Below are 24,935 nucleotides of genomic sequence, written 5' to 3'. Positions count from 1 at the left end.
CAGCCTGTCAAATTGAGATACTCTGGTGTAGATGACAAAGCCTGGCTATCAACAGTAGTAAGTGTTCAAAAAACATGAAATTAGCTGTTTTTTGAAAATAATCCAATATGTAAATTAGCTGTCAAAGGGAAACGGAGACAGCTGGTTGGCAGCGTCTAATTTAAAATCTGTTTAAGACCAAATGATATGGCAAAAGGGCTATGACTTTATCATTGCTGTTCCAATACCTTGGCTCTACCTGAATTGCTTTTATATAAACGCTTTGTCTAGCATGAACAAAGTTACTGCTTGTTGAAAAAGAAACAACAACCAAAACCTTTTATTTGACAGCAGAGACCAAATGCAGAAAAACAAACAAACACCTTTAACTGCATCTCTCAAAAGAGCTGGAACTAACACTCTTGGTCTCTTGACTTTGGATGTAGGAGGTCTGCACTGCTACAGCAGGGCAATGAATCCTCAGCCTGAGGCACGCAGATGTGTTTTCCACTGCAGCCGTCTACTCAAGCCCATCCAGCGAAGCATTCAAACCCATGTCTCCTCCAGGCCACGGGCTGTGCCTCTACTGCCTTGGGACATCACCATTATCTTGCCGAGGCTGTTTCCTGAAATAACCTGCTGATATAACCTGAAATTACGAGGGTCAGCGACGCTGCAGCCCGCTAGAGCGACGCTTCCCGACACAGCACCCTGGCTACGGCTCAGGCGGTGCAGTCAAGACCTGCGGGTCCAGTGTGGGGACCACCCCGCAGGAGGGAGACAAGCCCACCCTTCCCCCTCCCCGCCGTGCAGGGCAGAGCAGCCCCGGTGCCCCAGCCGTCAGCCCGGGCTGCCCCTCGCGGGCAGGCGTGGGCGCTCCACGGGGCGCCCGGGGACCGGCGCCGCCGGCAGCACCCGGCTCCCCGCTCCCCCGGCCCAGCCGCTCTAGCTGCGGCAGCGCGGGCGGCAGAGCTCCCCCAGCCCGGCCCCCGGGGCTGAGCGAGCCGCGCCGCCGCCGCCGCTGCCGCCGCGCCCGCCCGAGGAGCGGAGCCGAGCGGAGCGGCGCGGGACGCGTGGCGGTGGCGCAGCCGAGTCGAGCTGGGGCCGCCGCTATTTAGGGCGGGCACGGCGGGCGCCGCCACAGCCAGAGCGGGCGGGCGCGGGACGGCGGGGGCGGCAGGTGAGTGCCGGCCGCGGGGCGATGCCGGGGAGGCGCCGACGGGGCGGCCGCCGCCGCCGCCGCCGCGGTTTGGCCCGGCCGGGCGAGGGGGGAGCCTCCCGCGGTGCCCGGTCGAAGTTGGCTGCTGCGGCGGGAGCCCAGCGGGGACCGGGGGGACCCCTGCCGAGGGGGGTGGGACGGGAAGCGCTCCGTGGGGCTTCTCCGCCGGCGTCGCCTCCCCCCGCCCTGCCGGCCCGTCGGCTCCGGGGCCGGGCTGGCCGCCGTCCCGCGACCCCAGCGCCGGAGGCCGCCGCCGGAGGGGCTCGCGGAGCGGGGCGGGCGGAATTTGCAGGCCGGGGCCTGCGGCGGCCGCCCCCGGCCCGGTGGGAGCTGGTGTGCCCGCGTGGGCCTGCGCGCTCCCCGGCCGCGGGTGAGCGGGGAGAGCTGGCGGCCGAGGAACAGCGGCCGTGGACGTGAGCACGAGTTTATCTTTAAGGGAAGCGTTGTGCTCACAAGCAGTTTGGAGTTTTAAATGATTTACGTTTTGATATTGCAGGTCTCCTTCCCCATTTATACAGTGATATTTGGTAGATGAAGTGAACCGCTTCGGAAGTGTAATTTCTATGTGAAATGATCTGGAGGAAGCCTTGAAACACGGAAAACCGTGTCTCAGAGATCCGTCATGTTGGATTGGTCCTAATATTGACCTACGCCATCCTGATTTGTACCACGAGTGACCCAGCAGTCTGGCTTCTTCCTCTCTCCTGCTTCAGGTATGATGGCGACCAAATGTCACTGCTGTTGTGGTGCTAGCATAAAGCCAGGAGCCCCCATTGTAATGTTATACTCCTGGAGTCATCCTGTTCTTTCCATGTGCATGTACCTGCTTGGGTGTGAGCTGGGGTTTCCAGTTCAAAACTGTCACTTGGAGCCCTTGTTCTGTCACTGTATGTCACTTGTTGCTGCAAACAATGGATGTGAAACACTTTTGGGGATGAGTTTTAGTACTACAGCAAAGAGCAGGAGTTCCAGCAGAATTATAAAACAGCCAAGGACAAGGTTTGCCAGCCCTGGTGGTGGCCAGCAGTGATCATGAGGTAGTCCTAATTTTTCCAGTATACCGTGGACACCAATATGTGAGACATGACAGGGGCTTAAAGGAGAATAAAGTTTCACCAGAGAGACCTTCTCTTCCCCAGTTGTAAGCCTGATGTAAACTCCAGGGAAGAAACGTCCTTCACAAAACTAAGTGGGCAGCTGCCTTCAGAACAGCGGAAAGGTACCTTTGCCAGTAATTGTAATTTCTTTATTGTTGTACTGATGTCAATGGAGTGTTAAACAGGTCATTCCAGGAAGCAATGGCTGAGATCCATGAGGTTTCTCAGGACAGATGTGTTTTTTGTATTTACCCCAAAGTTAAGATGGTATCATAACAAAGAATTTAGCTTGTGCATCATACATTCTTCTTAAATATTAAAATGAACAAATATCACACATATTGTCAATCTGTTGTTTTTCATGTTGCCCGTAACTTTTTTCCCTTTTAATCCCAGATCCTGACTCTCAGAATAGCATCATCACCAGACATCACTCTTAGTTCTCCTGAAATCACAGATTGTTCTGTCTCCTTTGCAGCCAGTGGTCACTCCCTATATCACACTTCTCGTAGGCTAGAAGGAGATCGAAATTGAGCACATGTAATGCAGGCATGTGTGAGTAAATGGCAGAGAATCAGAAAATAGAAAAATCAAATCTGCTCTGTGGTGTGAGCAATGCTGGTTCACAGCATTTTTAGAGTTCTGCAAAGTATATTTTTAAATTCAAACATGTCAAAATGCAGGAAGATGTGATGGGCCTGGCTGCTTTCAGTGTCTTTTACAGAGAGTAAGCATGATGACAGTACACTGTCCTCACCTAAATGCAGAACAAAAATCAGTGGCAAAGTGCTCCTACCTGGCAGAGTCACGGAAATGTTCCTTCCTCCTGTTCATGCTCTGAAACAGTGAAGACTGGGAGCCCTGGTTCCCTGAGGCACCCAGTGAGAAGTTGTTATAAGCAGTTGTGTCATTCCTTACCAGTCGGTGCATCACAGTACCATAAAGCTGAGTCCTGAGCCAGTTTCAGATTTGAACTATGGTGTCCTGCAAAGCTTGCACAGTCTTGGATTTTGGTTCAAGTTTACAGTGTACTGAAATAAAAAAAAATAGTATTTGCACTGTTTTACACAGGGCAAAAGGCCCTTTCTAATCCATTTTGCTTCCCCAGTACTGGGCTGTTGGAAATCGTGTTTCAGAAAGATTGTTTAAGCTACCCTTAAAAATTTCTATGACAGAGATGTCACAGTGTCTTCAAGCAATTCTTTTAAGAGCTTCACTACCCTTACCATGTGCAAGGTCTTCTTAACAGCTCAGTTTTCCTTGGTGCAGCTAAATCCCTCTCCTTTCAGTGATATTAGTCATAGCCGTGGGGAACAGACTTTTCCTTCCTGTTCTGCAGCAGGCTTTCATGCATATGAAGTCTGTTGAACATCTCCAGCTGTGTCCTTTCTAGCCCAGACATTCCTGTTCATTCAATTTATTCTCATATATTCACTTTTCTAAAGATCCTCACTGCTTTCCTTTGAGCTCTTCCAACGCGGTCCATATCTTCTTGGGAACACAGTGCCCAAGGCTGAACACAAGGCTTCCATTTAGCTTTGTTCAAGATGAACAGATTAAGATCTATCTGAGGTCCTATTTAAGAATAGGACCAATCTACCAAAGTCTTTGCCACTTTAAAGGGGTACAATATTGCTGACACTGATGACAGTACATGTTGGTCCTACACTATGCAGAGCTGTTATCTAGCTTGTTACACTCCATCATATGCTAGGACAGCTGCTTATTTTTACCTGAACTAAATACAAATCATAGAATCATAGAAACTCAAGGTTGGAAAATATCTACAAGATCATCTAGTCCAACTGTCCTCCCATCACCAATAATACCCACTAAGCTATCAAATCATATCTCATAGCACCTCGTGCAGGTGCTTCTTGAACACCGCCCAGGACGGTGACTCCACCACCTCCCTGGGCGGGCCGTTCCAGTGCCTGACACTCTTAGAGAGAAAAAGTTTTTCCTGATATCTAATCTAAATCTCCCCAGGCACGACTTGTGGCCATTTCGAGTCCTATCATGAGTTACCTGGGAGAAGAAGCTGACCCCCTCTTCACCACAACCTCCCTTCAGGAAGTTGTAGAGGGCAATGAGGCCTCCCCTGAGCCTCCTCTTCTCCAGACTAAACAATCCCAGTGCCCTCAGCCGCTCCTCAGAGGACTTGTGTTCCAGGCCCTTCACCAGCTTTGCAGCCCTTCTCTGGACAAGGCTCCAGGTCCTCGATGTCCTTCTTGTAGTGAGGGGCCCAAAGCTGAACACAGCACTCAAGGTGCAGCCTCACCAGGGCTGAGTACAGGGGGACGATCACCTCCCTGTTCCTGCTGGCTGCACTATTCCTGACACAAGCCAGGATGCCGTTGGCCTTCTTGGCCACCTGGGCACACTGCTGGCGCATGTTCAGGTGAGCATTGGCCAACACCCCCGGATCCTTTTCCTCTGCACAGCTTTCCAGACACTCTGCCCCAAGCCTGTAGCATTGCATGGGGTCGTTGTGGCCAAAGTGCAGGACCCAGGCCTTGTTGAACCTCATCCCACTGGCCTCTGCCCATCGACCCAACCTGTCCAGGTCCCTCTGCAGGGCCACCCTACCCATCGGCAGATCGACAGTTCCCCCCAACTTGGTGTCATCTGCAAACTTATTGAGGGTAAACTCAATCCCCTCATCTAGGTCATCAATAAAAATATTAAACAGGATAGGCCCTAGTACCGACCCCTGGGGGACACTGCTTGTGACGGGACGCCAGCTGGACTTAACTCCATTAACCACAACTCTCTGGGCATGGCCCTCCTGCCAGTTCTTTATCCAGAGAAGAGTATACCTGTCCAGGCCACGGGCAGCCAGTTTCCTCAGGAGAATACTGTGGGAGACCGTGTCAAAGGCCTTGCTGAAGTCTAGGTAGACTACGTCAACATCCTTTCCCTCATCTACCAGTCTGGTCACCCGGTCATAGCAGGAGATGAGGTTGGTCAGGCAGGACTTGCCTTTCATGAACCCATGCTGTCTGGGCCTGCTCCCCTGGATGCCATGCAGTACAAATACCTTGTACTTGTTCTTATACTCAAATTTGATCTTCTTAATTTTGTTCTCTCATATGCTAAGACCTCTCCAGTGTTATATCACTGGAAGAAGCATACCATCCACTTCACTAACCAAGCCATTACTGAAAGCAGTGCCAGCTGCTGGGCCTTCTAGTTCCCATCACAGTAGAATTACATTCTGCGTGTGTGTAGGTAAACCCGTGTGCTCTCTGACACATCTGGCTGCCAGTTCTGGATGAGGTCATTCAGCCCAAGGTTGTTCCCAGTTTCTTCCTGAATTGCCTCCAGAACAGAGGGTAAGGAGGAGCAGGATAAATGAATGCTTTTTCCAGGAAGTGTAAGGCCATGTTTCTGCAAATGTGCATATTGACTTTATTTACTAGGTGGGGAAGCGCTGCATCAATGGTCACTGTCTTGCCCTCTGAAACTACCTCATTCCCTGTGTTGTCAGTAAGGGGAAAGATGGGGAGTGAAGGGCATGTGGGTGCTCTGATTAAACATATGTAGTTAGGCAGATCGATTCTACTATTGTAGCTTGTATTTTTAAGTCATGACTGTTTATTTCAGTGCAAATATCAGCACATCAACCAATGCCTTCCGAATCCCTCTACAGGCAAAGCTGCATGATACTGTGTGTTGCAGAGCTGTGCGTGGAAAAACTGTATTTCTTCTGGAGTTCTGGACTGGAAAAGAAAACAGGCAAATTAAAAATGGCTAAAGCATAAAAGTGAAACTTGGTGCATTTGGATGGCCCTGAGAAACTGTAATGGACCACTGTGCTTAGAGATGAAGTCTCATGGGAATGGCAGCATACCTTGAAACCGAGTTGAATAAAGCATCAACAGATGATCTGCAGAGCAGAGCACAGTGCAGTGCTGAACTGAGCACAATTAGTTTGGCTGGAGCCTGCAAGTATTTTTCCTTCTTTGTATCTCTTTCCAGCATCTATGATTATGGATTACAGCTGATTATAAAAGTGCCACACATCAGTGTATTATCAGTATTATTCTCATCCTAAATCCAAAACACAGCATCATACCAGGTACTAGGAAGAAAGTTAACTGTATTCCAAGCAAAATCAGGACACAGACATGCCAGGTCAGGCCTTCTGTAGCAATAAGACTGTCCAGATCAGAAACACCATCACTGTACGTGGCCTGAATCCCACTTTGCAGACACTTGGGTATGGCTGTGTTACAAAGGCACCTCTGGGCTTGTCTGCAAACCCAAATTCACTCTGTGCCTCCGCTGTGCGCAGGTCAGCTGGCACTGAGAGGCCTTCAGTGTGATGGAAGACTTGGCACAAGGCTACTTCTGGGCATGGGCTCATGCAACCTCATCTTTGCATGCCTATGTGCTGGGCTTCACAGGAACATTTAGTTGCCCATATGTGCCTAGACATCAGTCACCTACATTTGAGCTAATTTTCTGAACTTTCTTTATAGTCAGAGGAGAGAAATCAGTCCTTTTGAGATGAGATTCATCAAATTGTAAGCAACAATATGATCTTTCCTCTTGGTAGTTAACTTAGGTCAGGTGATTGACTGACATGTAGATGACATCTGTGATATATGCTGCTCAGTTGTATGAATTGCATCCGATGTGTTTAATCTCACACAACACTATATCTCATCAGCCCTTACAATTCCACTTATTGTATGGTATTGAATAATAATGGGAGAGGAAACACGAGGAAAGAAAGTCATTGGAGATGTCTGTCATATTTGTCATCAGACACTGTAAGACTGATGGAGTTTAGGTAATGCTAGAGCTAAGTGCCCTAGCTCCTTCCTCCAAAGAAATCATGGTAACATACGCTGTGCTATAGCATTTACCAGCATCACTGCTCACTAAATCCCAACCTTTCTTTTTGATAATGATAGAATCATGGGATGGGTTGGGTTGGAAGGGGCCTTTAAAGATCATCTAGTCCAGCTCCCCTATGATGGGCAGGGACATCTTTCACTAAATCAGGCTGCCCAAAGCCCCATCAGAAGTCATATTTAGTTAAAAGATATATCAGCAGTTGTGGCTTGGCAGTTAGCAATGGGCTGGATAGCTTGTACACACTGGGGGAAGAGAAAGTACTAAACATTGCCAGTACTTGCTTGCTAATTACCATAGTTGCTATTTTAAACTAGGACGTGCTTTTTATACAATTTAGCACTTAGAGTATTGTTCTCTGTATCAAAGAAACAAAATAAGCATACCTGATTTACTTTGAAATAGTCACAATAATCTTAGCATTAGAGATTTAATTGTGCTGCATGAACCGTGCTAGAGTGAACATATGAAATATCATGTATACTTCTCTGGAAACATGAACTCTTTTGTACCAGCTCCCCTTACAGTCAAGGAGGAGAGATGCTCACCCTGAAGGGTGGGTTATTCAAGCTGTCTTAGCAGCTGACCAGCTCTGACTCTCAGATGTCTAAGTGGACTGTGATGAATCCCACCTCAACTTTCTTATTTGCACATGATACATCACTGAAGTAGGGGACAAGGAGAGGAATGCTGAAAAGAGTGTTCATATTACTGAACTAATAATAATCAGTAGAAAACATTATATCCATAGCAAACAGAACTGATATATCAGTGTAGACCTAATGTAATAAAGCTAAGAAAATAAAGTTTTTGTAACAATAAGTTTAGGAAATACACATTTTAATTTGACTAGCAATATAATGCTATCAATCAACAGTTAATCTATACTTATGGTATATGAGATTTGTAATTTCCTAGTATTGGTTAGATAACTGATGAAGTGCAATAGCATGTTGAATTAAGAAATGCTGATGAAGTCATCTCATAGCAAATAAAGGTCAGGAAGGTGCAAAATAGCTATGACCGGAGTATTAAAGCTCTACTTCTGGAAATAGGTCCAAGTATTAAAAAGTTGTTTGGTGTTGATACACCTGAGATCTCACCTGAGATCTCAGAAATGTCTTGAATAATCAGAATAACAATTCTAGCCAGTAACACAGTTGTCTTGCTGCTCCCCATGAGAAATTCAGGTGCAAGGTTGTGCTCCTGTTGATTCAGCTCAGTGTCTAAAGAATTTTTAATCATTTATTCTACTAACGCACATACTTGCTACAAAGGGAATCAGGATCCTGTGAAAAACATCAGGGTGCATGTGAATAGACCTAGGTACATGTATAGATGTGATGCCTACACAGGCAAGTGCCTACACTACCTGCCTGATGGGTAGGCAGGAGGAATTCACCCTTTGTGCTGCACTGTGAGAGGCACCCATAGGGCATTGGCCAAAACGAGGCCCCGTGCTGTGTGCCCAGAGTGCACAGTCCAGCTTCATGGCTATGGGAGAGGGAGGAGAGCAGGTTGAGACCATAAGGAGTGTCTGCTCCCTCCTGCCAGCAAAAGTGGTCCTGTGCTCTGCAAAACCATGCTCAGTCCTCCAGGCAGGAGCACAAGACACCTGAGGGGAACATCACTCTGCCACACACAGTGGGGGTGAGAACAGCGGAGCAAAGAATTGATCTTGCCTTAAGTGCTGAGTGACATTACTGTGGCTTTGAGGGCTGCTGCTTCCTGCAAGTGCTTTAGGCTTTTCCCAAGAACTGTGACTTCTAGCTCTCAATCATTGCTTTAGTGAAAAACAAACGAGCAATTGCAGTTGTGCTCATTCCTCTTTCCCAGGGACAGGGCAGCTTGTCCCAAGCTAACAGGGACAGTTTTTTAGATTCCCCTTGTTTTGCTCTTAGTTTAGTTCATGTACCCAATGCTGAAATGATTTCCTCATCATATGAAGATACTTCTATTCGAGATTACTCTGTTTTCTTTTCAGGTTGCTAACAGTAAGTTCAAATGGCTCATTAGCTTGTGTGTAATGGACAGCAAATAACCACAAATAACCACCATTGCTGTTCTTAAACTTTCTCTCCAATATATTTTTTTGTTCATTTATGATAGCAATGTGGCAGTCGTTCCAGTACATGGTGCTACCTAATTCTATTTTATTGTGCAATGTACATGTGTATATTTTTTTTCTTTTCAAGCTTATTCCATCTCATCTATAGCCTTTGCAAAATGTTGTTCCTTCCCATATGTGTTTCAGACAGCTTAATCCAAAGCCAGGAATCTAGTTAGGACTATGATCACTTTTGCAGCATATCCAGTCCTTCGTACTGATACATGCAAACCTAGTCACATTCCATTTTACTGATTTTACCACCTTTTGACTTCTACACAGTCTGCATTTTCTGTGGACCTAATTTTTCAGTACAATACACTGTCACGTTACTTTGTTTTTCTCCCAGAACATGCATCTTGATTTGACTATGTTCTATGGACTGGCAAATTTCTATAGCTTCTTGAGCAAGTCTTGTCTTTGGTTTGTGTTCTGGTCTCAAAGTTGGACTCCGCAAGCACTCTAATGCTGTGTACTCGAGTCATTGTCCCTAGTATACAAGAACTTACTCAGAAACGTCTCCCTCTTTTGAGTTCTCCTATGAATGTCTTCTTCAAAAATACAAGTATTGTTAGGAGTGCCATCTGCTGTTTGCTAGGTCACACAGAGTGTGTCTTTGTTACTGGTCAAGGTTTGAGCATGACAGAATATGTAGTTTATTTAGGCAAGATAGCAGATTCTATGTTTAAATGAAAAATTAAAGCCAGTTATGAAAAGATAGGAAAGCAAATGGATTTTCATTGGTTTCCTGAAATTTAGCACCGTTCTCAGCCATCCCTGGCTGTTACCCAGCTACAAGGTAGAGCATGTACTCTCTAATTCCTCTGACTTCAGTGTGAAGTTAAAAGAAACATTTTCAATTTCTTAAAAGATATTTCATCATGTTCTCTCCTTTTTCTGCTCTATTCAGTGAAAGAGCAAATTCTGTATTTTCATTTGAATATATATATTTCTGCATATACTACTTACCTCACACCAACACAGATATTCATGGGTTCACCAAAGCATTCTCTTTGCACCTGAGCATTGTCAGAATGTGTTGTCAGCTGCATCATAAAATTGCTTTCTGCAAAAATCATCCTGATGGTAGCTGTACTCCAGAAGGGACAGGAATGTGTCCTGACTTTGTTTATGCTGTGGACTAAGTATCTTCAGAAATTTTGGGCATCTCTCCTGCCTCCTGTGCACGGGCTGCCGTTAAGTATGTTCATTGTCCACACGATGGCACTGTTATAACTATCTTTTGGTGCTGTTAACCTCATGTTTGCAAGTGTGCCTACCTTGTCACAGTTTAGAGTTTAAAATGGAGCAACATCTCTCCCTCCCTGCTTTTCCCTTTCTGTGTTACTATAACTATAGAACTGAAACACAAAGCAACTTTTCAAAGGAAGTACCTGGCTTTAGGTAAGCACCTTGGACTATGAAAACATTATTAACATTATTGATGATAACAGTGGTTATCACCAACAGCTAAAATGTGTTCTCTTTTCACACTGAATATGTGCCTTGCTTCAGCAGATCATGAACTGTGCTTTCCATTTGTCTGCTCAGTTAAACAGCAGTGCACTGTCTAAAACTGTCTCTTAATTTCAGTATTGTTTTCCTGTGGTGATGTTCTCTTTTCTTCTTTTTGATGAACTAAAGAGAACTCATCCAATCTCTCCAGGATATCAAAGCATTATTACACACATCCTGGACTTAGCCTGGAACCACTGAATGTGCAGACAGAGGACCTGACCAAAAGGTCCTTCCCCTATGCAGCCTTCAGTACTTTACTTATAAATGAGGGACACAGTCATCCCAGACCATGTCTTGGGTGAAGGAGGGAGACAGTCACAGTCCTGGTCTGTAGTGGCCCTGCATTTGGGACGTGCCACTCTCACCCCACTGGCTGCAGAGGAGACTGCTATGACAGAGCTGTTCGCTGAGGTTGTATCATCACTATGAAAGATCTTTACTTCAGGATCACTCTGTACCTTGGTTTATCCTCAACCTCACTGTATGGCTCTAAGTTTGCCTTATCCTCCCTTGACTACCAAATCTGCGTGCCATTTTGGGGACAGTAGTGTGAATAAACCAAGGACAGGTTTGGCCTCCTTTGCTCTGTGCCATTCCAGAATGCTCATGTAGCAAGACTTGCCTGCCATCATCCAACACAATCCTGGAGTTTATTCCAAGCTATCCATTATATGTCATGTGTTCTGCTATGAAAACCTCATCCTGGTAGGCTGTAATATCACCTTCAATTCATTTCGTGCAATTTGAACTGAAAAAATACCCACATCCCATGGCCAAGGGCACCAGGAGAAGCCCAAGAAGAGGAGTCAAGGACAGTGCTTATGTAGCCAACTCATTTGATAGGATTTCTATCTTGAGAACTGTGGGTGAAAACCTACAATGCATTGTCTGGTAGAGAGACCATACCAGAAAGAGCACCGTGGCCTGACGGCTTCAGCACTGCAAACATAACTTCAGGTACTGCAGCTAAGGGCCTGCAATTACCCACACTGTAGATTGCACATAGTGAAGGCAATTGTACTATCGAGAGAGGGTACTTCAGTTTTCACTCAGTGCTTGTCTTCTCATGCTCCAGAGATCATCTAAACCCTGTCTAGGCAACACATCCCACTGGAAGATTGTTCTCAGCTGAACATGCCAATGGCCTCTTCATCCTTTTGAGCTCACAGTATTTCAGGATGTGTATGTGTTGTAAATACATTTGTGTTCTTCTTTCCTTAATATGTAGCTAAATGTTTCACCTTGTATTTGCCTATATTAAGTTTAATCTAGAGATTGCTTTAGATTTTTTATTCAATGTGTGTAGATTAAGAAAACTAATTATTTTCTTTCTCTGTTTTTCAACAGGAAAATCATTTGTCTCTATTCAGGATTTTTTTTAGTTAAATAAAAGGTAAATTAAATATTAAATTATTGGGAAGACATTCATTTTAGCTGGATAATAACTAAAGTTAATTATGTACTAGCCAGACCACTTATCTTCGGGGTACTCAGCCTCCTCAACCGGAAGTCCGGGACAGGTAGTGTAATAACCCCCCCACAGCTCAGGTGGAAACAGAGACCAGCTGCTCCACCTGAACTGTCACAAGTCCATGGGGCCAGATGTGATCCATCTGAGGGTGCTGAGGGAGTTGGCGGATGTGATTGCCGAGCCACCTTCTATCATCTGTCAGCAGTCATGGTCAACTGGAGAGGTCCCAGATGACTGGAGACTTGCTAATGTGACGCCCATCTGTATAATGGTCATAAGGAGGACCCAGGAAAGTACAGGCCTGTCAGCCTGACCTCGGTGCCAGGAAAGGTGGTGGAACAGGTCATCTTGAATGCAGTCACACAGCATCTGCGAAACAGCCAGGGGATCGGGCCCAGTCAGCATGGGTTCATGAAAGGCAAGTCCTGCCTGACCAACCTCATCTCCTTCTATGACTGGGTGACCCACCTGGTGGATGAGGAAAAGCCTGTTGACGTAGTCTACCTAGACATAAGCAAGACCTTTGACACAGTCTCCCATAGTATTCTCCTGGGGAAGTTTGCAGCCCGTGGCTTGGACAGGTACACGCTTTGCTGGGTTGAAAACTGGCTGGATGGCTGGGCCCAGAGAGTGGTAGTGAATGGAGTTAAATCCAGCTGGCGACTGGTCACCAGTGGTGTTCCCCAGGGGTCAGTGTTGGGGCCCATCCTCTTTAATATCTTTATTGATGACTTGGATGAGGGAATTGAGTGCACCCTCAATAAGTTTGCATATGACACCAAGTTGGGGGGAAGTGTCAATCTGCTGACGGTAGGGTGGCCCTGCAGAGGGACCTGGACAGGTTGGGTCGATGGGCAGAGGCCAAGGGATGAGGTTCAACATGGCTAAGTGCCGGGTCCTGCACTTTGGCCACAACAACCCCATGCAATGCTACAGGCTTGGGGCAGAGTGTCTGGAAAGCTGTGCAGAGGAAAAGGATCCGGGGGTGTTGGCCAATGCTCACCTGAACATGCGCCAGCAGTGTGCCCAGGTGGCCAAGAAGGCCAACGGCATCCTGGCTTGTGTCAGGAATAGTGCAGCCAGCAGGAACAGGGAGGTGATCGTCCCCCTGTACTCAGCTCTGGTGAGGCCGCACCTCAAGTGCTGTGTTCAGCTTTGGGCCCCTCACTACAAGAAGGACATCGAGGACCTGGAGCCTTGTCCAGAGAAGGGCTACGAAACTGCTGAAGGGCCTGGAACACAAGTTGTGTGAGGAGCAGTTGAGGGCACTGGGGGTGTTTAGTCTGGAGAAGAGGAGGCTCAGGGGAGACCTTATTGCCCTCTTACAACTTCCTGAAAGGAGGTTGTGGTGAGATGGGTTTCAGCCTCTTCTTGCAGGTAACCAGTGATGGGACAAGAGGGAATGGCCTCAAGTTGTGCCAGGGGAGGTTTAGTTTTGAAATGAGAAGTTTCTTTTCAGAAAGAGCAGTCAGACATTGGAATGGGTTGCCCAGGGAGGCGGTGGAGTCACCGTCCCTGGGGGTGTTTAAGGAAAGGTTGGACGTGGTGCTTAGGGACGTGGTTTAGTGGGTGATAGTGGTGGTAGGGGGACAATTGGACCAGATGATCTTGGAGATCATTTCCAACCTTAATAATTCTGTGATTCTATGATACTAAAATACTAATTTTATCTGGAGTACTGTTTTTTTATATCAACAGTAGTGACTGCCAACTCACATAAATTAAGAAAGAAAGTCTCTGAAGCAGGGAAGTACATTCAAAGAAACTTTTAAAAGTAGATCCAGAGCCCCTGATTCCTAAACACTTATGTATGCATGTAACCTTGTTTTCATAGCAATCCACTAAATTTGACATTTATTTATAGTATATGAAGTTAAATCATTAAGAAAATGTGTAAGTCTTTGCAATAGCAGAGATATAGGTTTTAAGAGAATTTTATGTCCATCTGCATATCCCCAGGCAGAGCAACTCCCGGTCAGTTTTATTCAAGTAGCCCAAGAACTTGTGACTAATGGAACTGGATTATGGTTATGTTTAAGTACTACACTATGAGCGTTTATTTATTTATTTATTTATTTATACTTTGTGGTTTCATGCATTATATTGTGTAGAGGTACCTTACTGCTTGTAAGGGAAAAAACATTTTGACTAATTATTCTGCATAAGTCCCTGGTGATAATTTAGGATATAGGTAATATATATTAATGTCTGCACAGTGAATACCCAAGATAAAGTTCTAAGTAGGGAACAAAAATACTGTCAGCCCACACATTCTCAAAATGCTCAGGGAACTAAATCTCCCATTTTATTCTGAAACCAATGAATGATATTTAATAGCTGCCTTGCAGGATTATTGATGTCTGATAGATGCTGCCCTGCCAGTCAGAACATGTAAGAGCTACTCAACATGCTGTACATATTTCTTGGTCAAAGATTCACAACCAGAGACATAGTGTATATGCACAAGTGCAGGATTTTATTAAAATTAAGAATATATGATACTTATATTTTCAGAAATACTTTGGGCATCGAGAACCCAGGTAGATATGGACTTCTATGATTAGAATCCATTTTCCATTTGTCATTTCCATTATCCATTTCTAAGGATTAGAATCCATTTTCAATGGTTTGAAAGTAGCCCCGATGAGGAAGGGCCTTGGGGGTGTTGGTTGACAAGAAGCTTGACATGAGCTGGCAATGTGCATCTGCAGCCCAGAAAGCCAACCGTTTCTGGGGCTGCATCAAAAGCAGTGTGGGCAGCAGGGTGAGGAAGGCGATTCTCCCTCTCTGCTCTGCTCCTGTGAGACCCGACCTGGAGAACTGCATTTAGCTCTGGGGCCCCCAGCGCAAGAAGGACATGGAAGTATTAGAACAAATCCAGAGAAGGGCCACAAAGATGATCAAGGGGCTGGAGCACCTCTCATGGGAAGACAGGCTGAGGGAGTTGGGGTTGTTCACCCTGGAGAAGAGAAGGTTCTGGGGAGACCTTCCAGTACCTAAAGGGGCCCTAAAAGAAAGCTGGGGAGGGACTTCGACAGGGAGTATAGTGATAGGACAAGGAGTAATGTCTTTAAACTAGAAGAGGGTAAATTTAGGTTAGATATTCAGAAGAAATTCTTTAGTATGAGTGATGAGGCACTGGAACAGGTTGCCCAGAGAAGCTGTGGGTGCCCCATTCCTGGAGGTCTTTAAGGCCAGGCTGGATGCGGCTTTGAGCAACCTGATCTAGTGGGAGGTGTCCCTGCCCATGGCAGGGGGGTTGGAAATTGATGATCTTTAAGATCCTTTCCAACCCAAACCATTCTATGATTCTGTGAAATCCTGCAAGCTGTTTCTTTGTCACAGGGTATAGAAACCTAATCTGGACTGCTTTTGAAATTGACTTTCAGTCATGTTAGCCTTATTCGTGGGACAGGAAATAGCCAATGCACTTTAAGTAAGTGATAAATATCAGACTGGAGAATTTTTAGTAGATTTTCTTTTTCTTTTCCTTTGAACACACCACAGAAAACATTGTATGTTTATAAAAATGAATTCAGTAATTCATTATCTTTCAGGCATTGTTTAGTTTCTGTTAGAACTTTTTCCAGTGTCAGGGTGTCTGACTGGTATTTTAAAGATTTATAATTCATTTAACTTCCGACTAGTTCATTTGACTGGAAATACCATGCTTCACAATTTCCCCCCCACCCTCCCACCCTCAGCAGTGATTGATAACTGTTGGAAGTAATAGGACTTCTTATAGGATTGTTCATGTACTGGTGAGTGGATGGCATGCACTTAGTTTTATTTCACATTGTTGGAAATTATCTAATACTGAAAAATGGTTGTTTCTTGGCATATACGGGGAAAAGCTCAATATTACATTTTGCAGTAAATGAAATCAAGATTGGATTTGGCTTTAGTCTTTAGGTAATACGGTCATTGTCTTTAATATTGCTAATCAGTCCGTCTCATGTTTTTGGTTTAGGTTTTCTCCTGTGTGGGATGTGTGGTGAGCCCAGCATTCAGGTAAAGTGCCTTCTTAGACTCTAAAAGTGTAAGCTGTGAAATGACGTACTACTGAGTCAGAGAGTCGGAGGGATGGTAAAGGTGAAATAAAACAAACAAACAAACAAAAAAAAACAACCTGGAGAAGATAAAGGAAACTTATGTTTGTAAGTGGAACTTTTATTTCTGGCCAAAATGAACAATAACAAATCTACGTGATCAGATGATGCTAAGCCAAAGAGCTCGATGCAACTCAAGATCCAAAGTGCAATGGTATAAACAGGGGTTTTCAACCTCTGCTTAAAATACATAGAAGTCCATTTGCACTTGCCAACTGCAAGACAGCTACGCTTTCCAAAGAGATCTGACTAACTGTCTACAAACCTAATGTCTGTACCTGGCCAGTTTGCAGAAATTATCATAAAGAATAGTATTACTGTACACAGTGTACAGTGTTTTGGGGAATAGTCAAAATGGCTTTTGTAAAGGTAAGTTTGCCTCACAAAACTGTTGAAATAAGTAGGAAAAGTTGATGATTATATGGATTGGTTGAAGTCCAAATTATATAATTCCTTGGATTTTTAAGAGACTTTTGCCAGAGGCTCTCAAAGAAGGTAAATAAAGAAGGCTTAGACTACCTGTGATCTGGAAAGTATGTGAGTACTGAGGTGATGACATCTGCTGATGAGACAAAGCTCTTCAAGCATAGTAAAGACAAGGACTGACTGTTCAGAGTTGCAAAGAATGTTAGGTTAAAAAGTGGGAGAAGGGACAGTACAGAGAGATGCAAAAAGTGAGCAAACAGGAAAGAAATCCTGATGTTACCACTCATGTCCTTGGAATTATATTAATTGGGGCTGTTTAATGGAAATGTCAGATGAATGGTCTGTGATGATTAAAAAAGTAAATCTCAGGAACTGTTAGGAAAGAAATTGAGAAGAGAACAGGAATATCATTATGCTGCATCGTTAATCTGTGGTGTATCCACATCTTCAGCTGTGTTATTCTCGTCCCTCTGTCTCAGAAAGAATGTATCAGAGCAGAGAAAGTGTCAGAAAAATGCAACATAGTTGAGCTGAACCTATGGGCTTTTGTTGGAGACACATGACTGGATTTCTTTGTTTGCTATGGCCATTCTTATGTTTAAAAGTTCTTATCTGCTGAGCCTTTGCTCAGTGTCACAACAGTGTACATTACGAAGAGGGGTGAGCCGTTTTGGAAGAAAAAATCAGAGAGTAATAGTTTAGTATTAAATACGAGATTCTTCTGGGTCCCCTTATTGAAAAAATACACCTAAAAAGAAAAAGCATCTCTAAAAATAAGTCTGACTGACAGAAGGTGGATGTTTACAAAAAAACCCAACAAAACCAGAAAGTATTGTATATTATGTTAGGACTCAGGAGCTTGAGGGAGGCTGTTTGACACGTTAGTGTTTCATGTAGAATATATGATGTTCTTGCTCCACAGATTCCTAACCAAGTGAATCTCAGTTCTCTATCAGATGCTGTGAAGCTGCACTAGTTATGGTTGCTAGAGGCATTTTACATCCATGGTTGGGAGGAAGCCAGCCTGATGGTTATGTTCTTGAAGAAGTTCAGCATCTCTGCTAATAGCCCTCGGATCATGCTTCAAAGCTGTTCATGACCAATATTCAGGATTTCTTTCAAGAAAGCGTGGGCTGGTATAATGTAAGTGACGTTCTGGCACTTGTGAGTGGGTCTGATTAAAAGATCTCAAGGAAATCTGTTTTAGGATGTTCTCTTAAGGTCTGTAAAGATTTCAGGTTACATTACGTGAATCTAAAGAAATGTATGGAAAGCCCGTGGTTTGTATACGTAGATACCTCAACTTCCACAAATCCTGTATCACCATTTTGGACTAAAACATTCACTTTCTTTCTCCAGATCCCCTTAATCAGCCATATTCTTCCTCTTTTGAGGGAATCACCACAAGTCATTACAATCATTCACCATGTGTGCGTGATCAGGAACATCTCAGTACTTGGGACATTCTGTGAGCTTCAGCGCCAATGCACTGAATTCTGGTAACCAACACCGGACTTCAGCATTTGAAGACTGAATGTGTTGAAAAGAAAACCAGAATGGTCTGGAGGAATAAATGAAAACAGACCTTTGCACTGTTCAGAAGCAGGTCCCGATTTACAAACCTGGCAGAAATTATGTTTACAGCAGGAATCCAGACAGCATTGTATTATATCTTGAGTGCTCTACCAATAGAGTCCTTTATAAATATCAAAAGCCTGACATTCAGATATTAAGAGTGGAAGAGAAAATATTCTTGAGGATAGCTTTGTCCCCAACACTGGGGCATCAGTTACATGCCCAGATATTTCTATTTCAGCCTCCACTTTTCAATATTGATTTATGCAGCTTTGTAGAAGATAAGTTCAGAGAGAAGGTGCAAAGTTCATAAAGAATGACTTTGCCTTCATATACTTAGAAATTTCAAGATGAAAATGAAAAATGCTTGAATTTCAACTTATAGTACTTCTTGTATTATACAGCAGAATCATGTTTGGATGATTATGTTAACATTTTGCTTTAACAATAGCATCACATAAGATGAGATGGAAAATCTACCTTAAGAGAGTACCTCATCTACTGTGCAATCTGATGTTTTCAACAAGTTAATATTTCTTCACTGTTGGACTCAAGTATGAAAAGTTCTATTTCAGCAAAAAGGTGAGCATTTTTCTTCATTGTCCCAGAAAGATTACATTGGAAAGTGAAATCAGTACAGAGGATGACTCAGTATAACCTTTCAGCAGAGCTCTCTCTCCAGAGCTCAGCAAATAAGTCATTAAATTTTACTGAAACACCACTGGCTTTGGATGAAAGGACACTGTTAGGGCTGAAGATATCCCTGTCAGTCCTTCTGTCTGTCATAACTTTGGCAACGATCCTTGCAAATGTTTTTGTTGTTATTACAATTTTTTTGACTAGAAAGCTCCACACACCTGCAAATTACCTCATTGGCTCCTTGGCAGTGACTGATCTTTTAGTGTCTGTTCTAGTGATGCCCATCAGTATTGCTTACACCGTCACCCACACATGGGCCTTTGGCCAAGTGTTGTGTGATATCTGGTTATCGTCAGATATCACATGCTGCACAGCCTCAATCCTACATCTCTGTGTTATTGCACTGGACAGATATTGGGCTATCACAGATGCTTTGGAATATGCCAAACGCCGGACTGCTGGCCGAGCAGTGCTCATGATTGCTGTGGTCTGGATGATTTCTATTAGTATTTCTGTGCCACCATTTTTCTGGAGGCAAGTGAAAGCTCATGAAGAAATTGCAAAATGTACAGTGAACACAGATCAAATTTCCTACACAATTTATTCCACCTGTGGAGCTTTCTACATCCCAACTGTGCTTCTCCTAATCTTGTATGGTAGAATTTATGTAGCAGCTCGATCAAGGATTCTGAAGCCACCCTCATTATATGGGAAACGATTTACTACTGCACACCTGATTACTGGCTCTGCTGGGTCTTCCCTCTGCTCCATTAATGCTAGCCTTCATGAAGGGCATTCCCATTCAAGTGGATCCCCAATACTTATCAATCATGTTAAAATAAAACTTGCAGATAGTATCCTTGAAAGGAAAAGAATTTCTGCTGCAAGAGAAAGGAAAGCCACCAAAACTTTAGGCATTATTCTGGGAGCTTTCATTTTCTGCTGGCTGCCATTTTTTGTCATGTCTCTTGTCCTGCCAATCTGTCAGGATGCATGTTGGTTTCATCCCATCCTACTGGACTTTTTTACATGGTTAGGTTACTTAAACTCATTAATCAATCCAGTCATTTATACAGCTTTTAATGAAGAATTTAAACAGGCTTTCCAAAAACTTATACATTTCAAAAAGTGCTCATCTTGATCCTCTCCTATTGTGTTACTGACTCTTGTGCAATCTTGCAGCCTCCCCTGAGATTTTCTGTGCTTTGATTCCTAGGGTATAGAGCGGTAACTGCCATCTCTGCTGCCCTGTGCTGTGCATGTAACTGGGAACTTCTTGCCAATTTGCTTCTTTCTGTCTGGAATTCTGTATATCATAAGAGAACTTGTCTGTGGTCTCTCCAGTGATCGTTTGTATATGTAAGATCAACATATGAAGTAAGGTTTGTAACAAATGAAAGACTGTGAATCAGAAAGCTAAGTTTTGTTGATGAGATGGCACATACTACCAAGTCTGGCATACCTTTGTAACCTGATGGGAGCAAAACGTGTGCATATTTGCAGGACTTCAGTATTTCTGCTGTATATTATTAGCAATTTATGTAGGCTGAGAAAGTTTCTGGAGAACAGGATCTGATGCCTGTATTTTCTATAGCATGTGTCCAATCCATTTGAAATTGATAAAACCAGTAACTTTTTCAGAAAACATGTGACACAGCCTGCCTGTAAGCAGCAGGGCACAAAGTCATAGCAAGTATGTAAGTTCTGTGGACACTTCACAAATGTATTCATTGAAGCTACACTTCTGGTAAACTGCAGAAAGAAGACAGTTTATTTGAAAACATTTTTACACATTTTATCATGAGTAGAATAGCCAGTGCAGAAATACTGCAAAATAAATAGCATGAAGATTACTGAAAATTACCTTGATTTTATATGTCCTTTTTTTTCTTTCTTCTTTTTTCTTTTCTTTTTCCCACACCCAATCTGAAACAAGAAAATATGTTTAGTACCAGTGTGGAATGACTGGGACATCAGAATGGAGCCAGAAGTCTTACTCCTCAGTTCTAGTACATGTTTATTCCATACCCATAGAAAAATGAAGCAGCGCTAATTCAGCAAGGAAAGCTGAACTTTACTGTGTCTAATCCATGGGCACTCAGACTCCTTTAGGGAGCAACTAAGTGCTTAAGAGTGAGACAATAAAAACCTATTTTTTTAAGTCTTCATGAGAATTGAGAATCTTTAAATGATACGTAGAAACTGTGAACCCCTGGGAAAACATTGAAAGATGTGGGCAACTGAGGACTGAAGTCTTTAGATAGGTAAAGGTCAACTGCCAAGAGGAAGGAAATAATCAGTTCTCCATATTCATAGAGAGCAAGACAAGAAAACAGGGAAGTAGAAGGCAGAGAATTAAGTGAAATATCAAGAAAACCTTTCTTACAAATTAAGGTTGTTGGAGTAGATATGAAGTCACTATTTCTGTAAGTGTTTGAGAACTTGCCAAATAAACTTCTGTCAGAAATCATGATGTCAGGATTCTCCTCTGGGGCAGTGGAAGTGGAGTACGTTCCCTGTAACTTCTCTGTCTCTAGGATTATTTCCCGTTTTTGGAAGGTGGGAAGCTGGCACATGGAGGATTGCTCCGGGTCTTGGCTGAAGTCTCAGAAAGGACAGCACACTAAGTGCTGCAGCCCACATTTCATTAACCTTTTTAGAGTCACTGATCATGTTATAGCAGAAATACATGCTCATAATGCATATCAGTAGCATGCATTGCTTTGAAGGAGTTATCCCACCATCCTTCTGATAACTGATCCAATTCTCAGTCTGATCAAATTCAACTCCATCATCCACTGCCTTGGCCATCCCAACACACTCCACCACAGGCCACATCCATCAAAGCAATTCAGCCTCTCCTTTGCATTTCTTTCACAGCCTTTTTCTTGGTGGTGGTGCCTCTGATGAGAATTGCACCATAAAGTAACGTAGTGGAATGACCCACATACTGCAGGATCAGGCAGAGCAGTTATGTAGATCACAGAATTACAGTCCTCTCTCTCTAGTTACACACAAAGGGTTTAATTGCCACCCTGCTTGGAGGAGCCTTTCCATTTGGCATTAACACAGCAAGACAAGATTCGTTTTAACATGACCCAGCAATGTTGCCAGCAGTGGCTGACCCCCAGAACAAAGAGCACCCTGGAAAGTTTCCTGCAGTCTTACAAGCACTACTACGAGAATGTCTGCGATATGACATACCCTCGTTCCCTCAGGAGTCCTTTCCCATCTCCCACAATGACAGTCACAGCCTGAAGTGTGTATAACCCCAGAAGTCACAGTATCAGACTGTGTAGACGTTTTTTTGCTCTACGGGAAAAGGTTTCCTGTCATGAAGACACTGCTTATTTGTGTAACTATTAAACTTCCCCTCCTCTTCCACAGATGCCCTTCCTGTGTTGTCCATCCTGCCTGCATCGTGTGCTTTCTGGATGCTTGTGTTCAATCTGGCACAGTCTTGTGGACACAGGGAGAGCAGAAAATACCAGGAGATGTACAGAGAGTGAAGTACACAGCTTTAACTGCACAAACTTACCTGTTTTACAGCTTGAAAACAAAACAAAACAAAAACAACCAACAACAACAACAAAAGATACTACTAGGGCAAGAGGATAAAAGGTAAACCAAGAGTCAGGGTCAGAGCTGGAAGCCAGAATGAAGGTCTTGGTTCCTTAGGGACTTCAAGGAGAGAGTCAAATATGTTTTTTCAGCAACCCCTCTCACAATCCGGCCAGCATAATCCTGACATGTCCTGCTTTATACCAGCGTCTGCTGAGAGCTACAGGCTTGCCTTGCCACAGAATAGAATAGAATAGAATAGAATAGAATAGAATAGAATAGAATAGAATAGAATAGAATAGAATAGAATAGAATAGAATAGAATAGAATAGAATAGAATAGAATAGAATAGAATAGAATAGAATAGAATAGAATCAGTTCAGTTGGAAGGGACGTACAAAGGTCATCTGGTCCAACTGCCTGACTTCTTTAAGGCTAGCCAGAAGTTAAAGCATATTATTGAGGGCATTGTCAAAAAGTCTCCTGAACATTGCCAGGCATGGGGCACCAACCACCTCACTAGGAAGCCCGTTCCAGTGTTTGAGCACTCTCACGGTAAAGAAATTTTTCCTCATGCCCAGTCTGAACATCTCTCGGCACAGCTCGGTGCCATTCCTGTGCATCCTGTGATCAGTTACCAGGGAGAAGAGACCTCCCTCTGTGCTCCCCCTCCTCAGGGAGTTGCAGAGAGCAAGGAGGTCACCTCTTGGCCTCCTTTTCTCTAGACTAGACAACCCGTGTGTCCTCAGCCTCTCCTCATAGGACATGCCTTCCAGCCCTTGTACCTCCTTTCTTGCTCTCCTCTAGTTGCTTTCAAGGACCTTAACATCCTATTTCTATTCCGGATCCCAGGACTGTGTAAAATATTCAAGGTGAGGCCACACCAATGCTAGCTATAGCAGGAGAATCACCTCTTTTGACCAGCTGGCTATGCTGTGTTTAAAAGTCAGTGACAGGCATAGCACCCCATAACCACCCCTATGCCACCCCAAAATCAGGTTTGCCCTCTTGGCTGCCAGGGCACACTGCTGGCTCCCATTGAGCCCGCTGTCAGCCAGCACCCCCAGGTCCCTTTCAGCTGAGCTGCTCTCCAGCCACTCATCTCCCAGTCTGTATCTGTGTCTGGCCTCACGCCTCCCCAGGTGCAGCACCCGTCATTTTCCTTTGTTGAACTTCATTCTGTTGATGATTGTCCAGTGCTCCAATCTACCTAGATCCCTGTGCAAGGCCTCTTGTCCCTCTAGGGAGTCAACAGCACCTCCAAGGTTAATATCACCAGCAAATTTACTAAGGATGCACTCCACTCCTGCACCCAGATCATTGATAAAAATGTTGAACAGGACTGGCCCTAGAACTGAACCTTGGGGAACACTGCTGGTGACCAGCTGCCAGCCAGATGTAACATGATTGACTATGACCTTTTGAGCCTTACCGTGGAGTCAGTTCATCACCCAGCATAGCATCACCCAGCTGTTTGTCTCACAGTTGGAAAATTTGTCCAGATGGATGCTGTGAGGGAAAGTATCAAAGACCTTACTAAAATCCCGAAAGATTACGTTTATCCTCTTCCCTTCATCCACCAAGTGGGTGACCGTATCATAAAAGGAGATCAAATTACTAACTTTCTGCAGGACTTTCTGTTCATAAACCCATGTTGCTTATGCTTGGTAATAGCTTTGTTCTTCAAATGCCTTACAATCTTCTCCATAACTTTTTGAGGGACTGAGGTTAGACCGACAGGTCTGTAGTTTCCTGTCTCCATGAGAGGTCTTCTCTCATGCCCTTTTTGTTGGTGGTTGTAACACTGACCAACTTCCAGTCAGCAGGGACCTCCTCAGACTCACCAGATCTTTGGTAAATTGCAGAAAAGGATCCAGCTATAACATCTGCTAACTCCTTCAATACTCTGGCATGAATGGCTGTCAGGCCCCGTGGATTTATGAATGCTGAGCTGATAAAACAGTTCCCTTAGAATTTTGGTGACCACAGATGGAAAGTCACTGATCCCTCAGTCATGGTCCTCCAACTCTGAGGACCGGACAGCCCAAGATCTGTTGTAGCTATTAAATGCTGAGGCAAAAAAGGCATTAAATGCTTCCACTTTCTCCTCATCCTTAGCTGTTAGGTGACCATCTACTTCAAATATCAGTCCAATGTTTTCCTTTGACCTCTTGCTATTGATGAACTTGAAAAAGCCTTTTTTGTTGTCTGATAACTTCATGTTGCCTAAGGCAGGGCTTGCCTTCAGACTGGTCCCTTAAGAACTACTAATCCTGTTCCTACCTCATGCTCCAAGGCATCACGCTAGCAGTGAGCCCTAAGGTCACGGTGTTCCTGCAAAAACTTGGCAGCAAAGCTGCCACTTGGTTGT

At 44.2% G+C, this 24,935-nt stretch overlaps 1 protein-coding gene across 6 annotated transcripts; it reads left to right on the top strand.

The window, feature by feature from the left end:
* The first annotated feature begins 248 nt into the window (after nucleotides 1–248).
* HTR1D (5-hydroxytryptamine receptor 1D) lies at nucleotides 249–22,371 on the top strand. 6 transcript variants are annotated; one of them, XM_066982522.1, is made up of 6 exons: nucleotides 249–1,159; nucleotides 1,695–1,911; nucleotides 12,131–12,176; nucleotides 16,225–16,265; nucleotides 17,712–17,932; nucleotides 18,816–22,371. In XM_066982522.1, exon 6 carries the CDS (start codon nucleotides 19,008–19,010, stop codon nucleotides 20,142–20,144), a length of 1,137 nt encoding a protein of 378 aa, XP_066838623.1. In that variant the 5' UTR covers nucleotides 249–1,159; nucleotides 1,695–1,911; nucleotides 12,131–12,176; nucleotides 16,225–16,265; nucleotides 17,712–17,932; nucleotides 18,816–19,007; the 3' UTR covers nucleotides 20,145–22,371. The 6 variants fall into 6 exon arrangements, with proteins under 6 accessions (XP_066838623.1, XP_066838621.1, XP_066838624.1 ...); XM_066982520.1 differs by having other exon boundaries at nucleotides 18,149–22,371; XM_066982519.1 differs by lacking the exon at nucleotides 249–1,159 and adding an exon at nucleotides 1,458–1,611 and having other exon boundaries at nucleotides 17,712–22,371.
* Nucleotides 22,372–24,935: the final 2,564 nt, after the last annotated feature.

This window comes from Anser cygnoides, chromosome 24 (genome assembly GCF_040182565.1).
Source record: "Anser cygnoides isolate HZ-2024a breed goose chromosome 24, Taihu_goose_T2T_genome, whole genome shotgun sequence".
Taxonomy (NCBI): domain Eukaryota; kingdom Metazoa; phylum Chordata; class Aves; order Anseriformes; family Anatidae; genus Anser; species Anser cygnoides.
The sequence above is the reverse complement of the archived record's forward strand: the minus strand, read 5'-3'. Positions and strand labels throughout refer to the sequence as shown.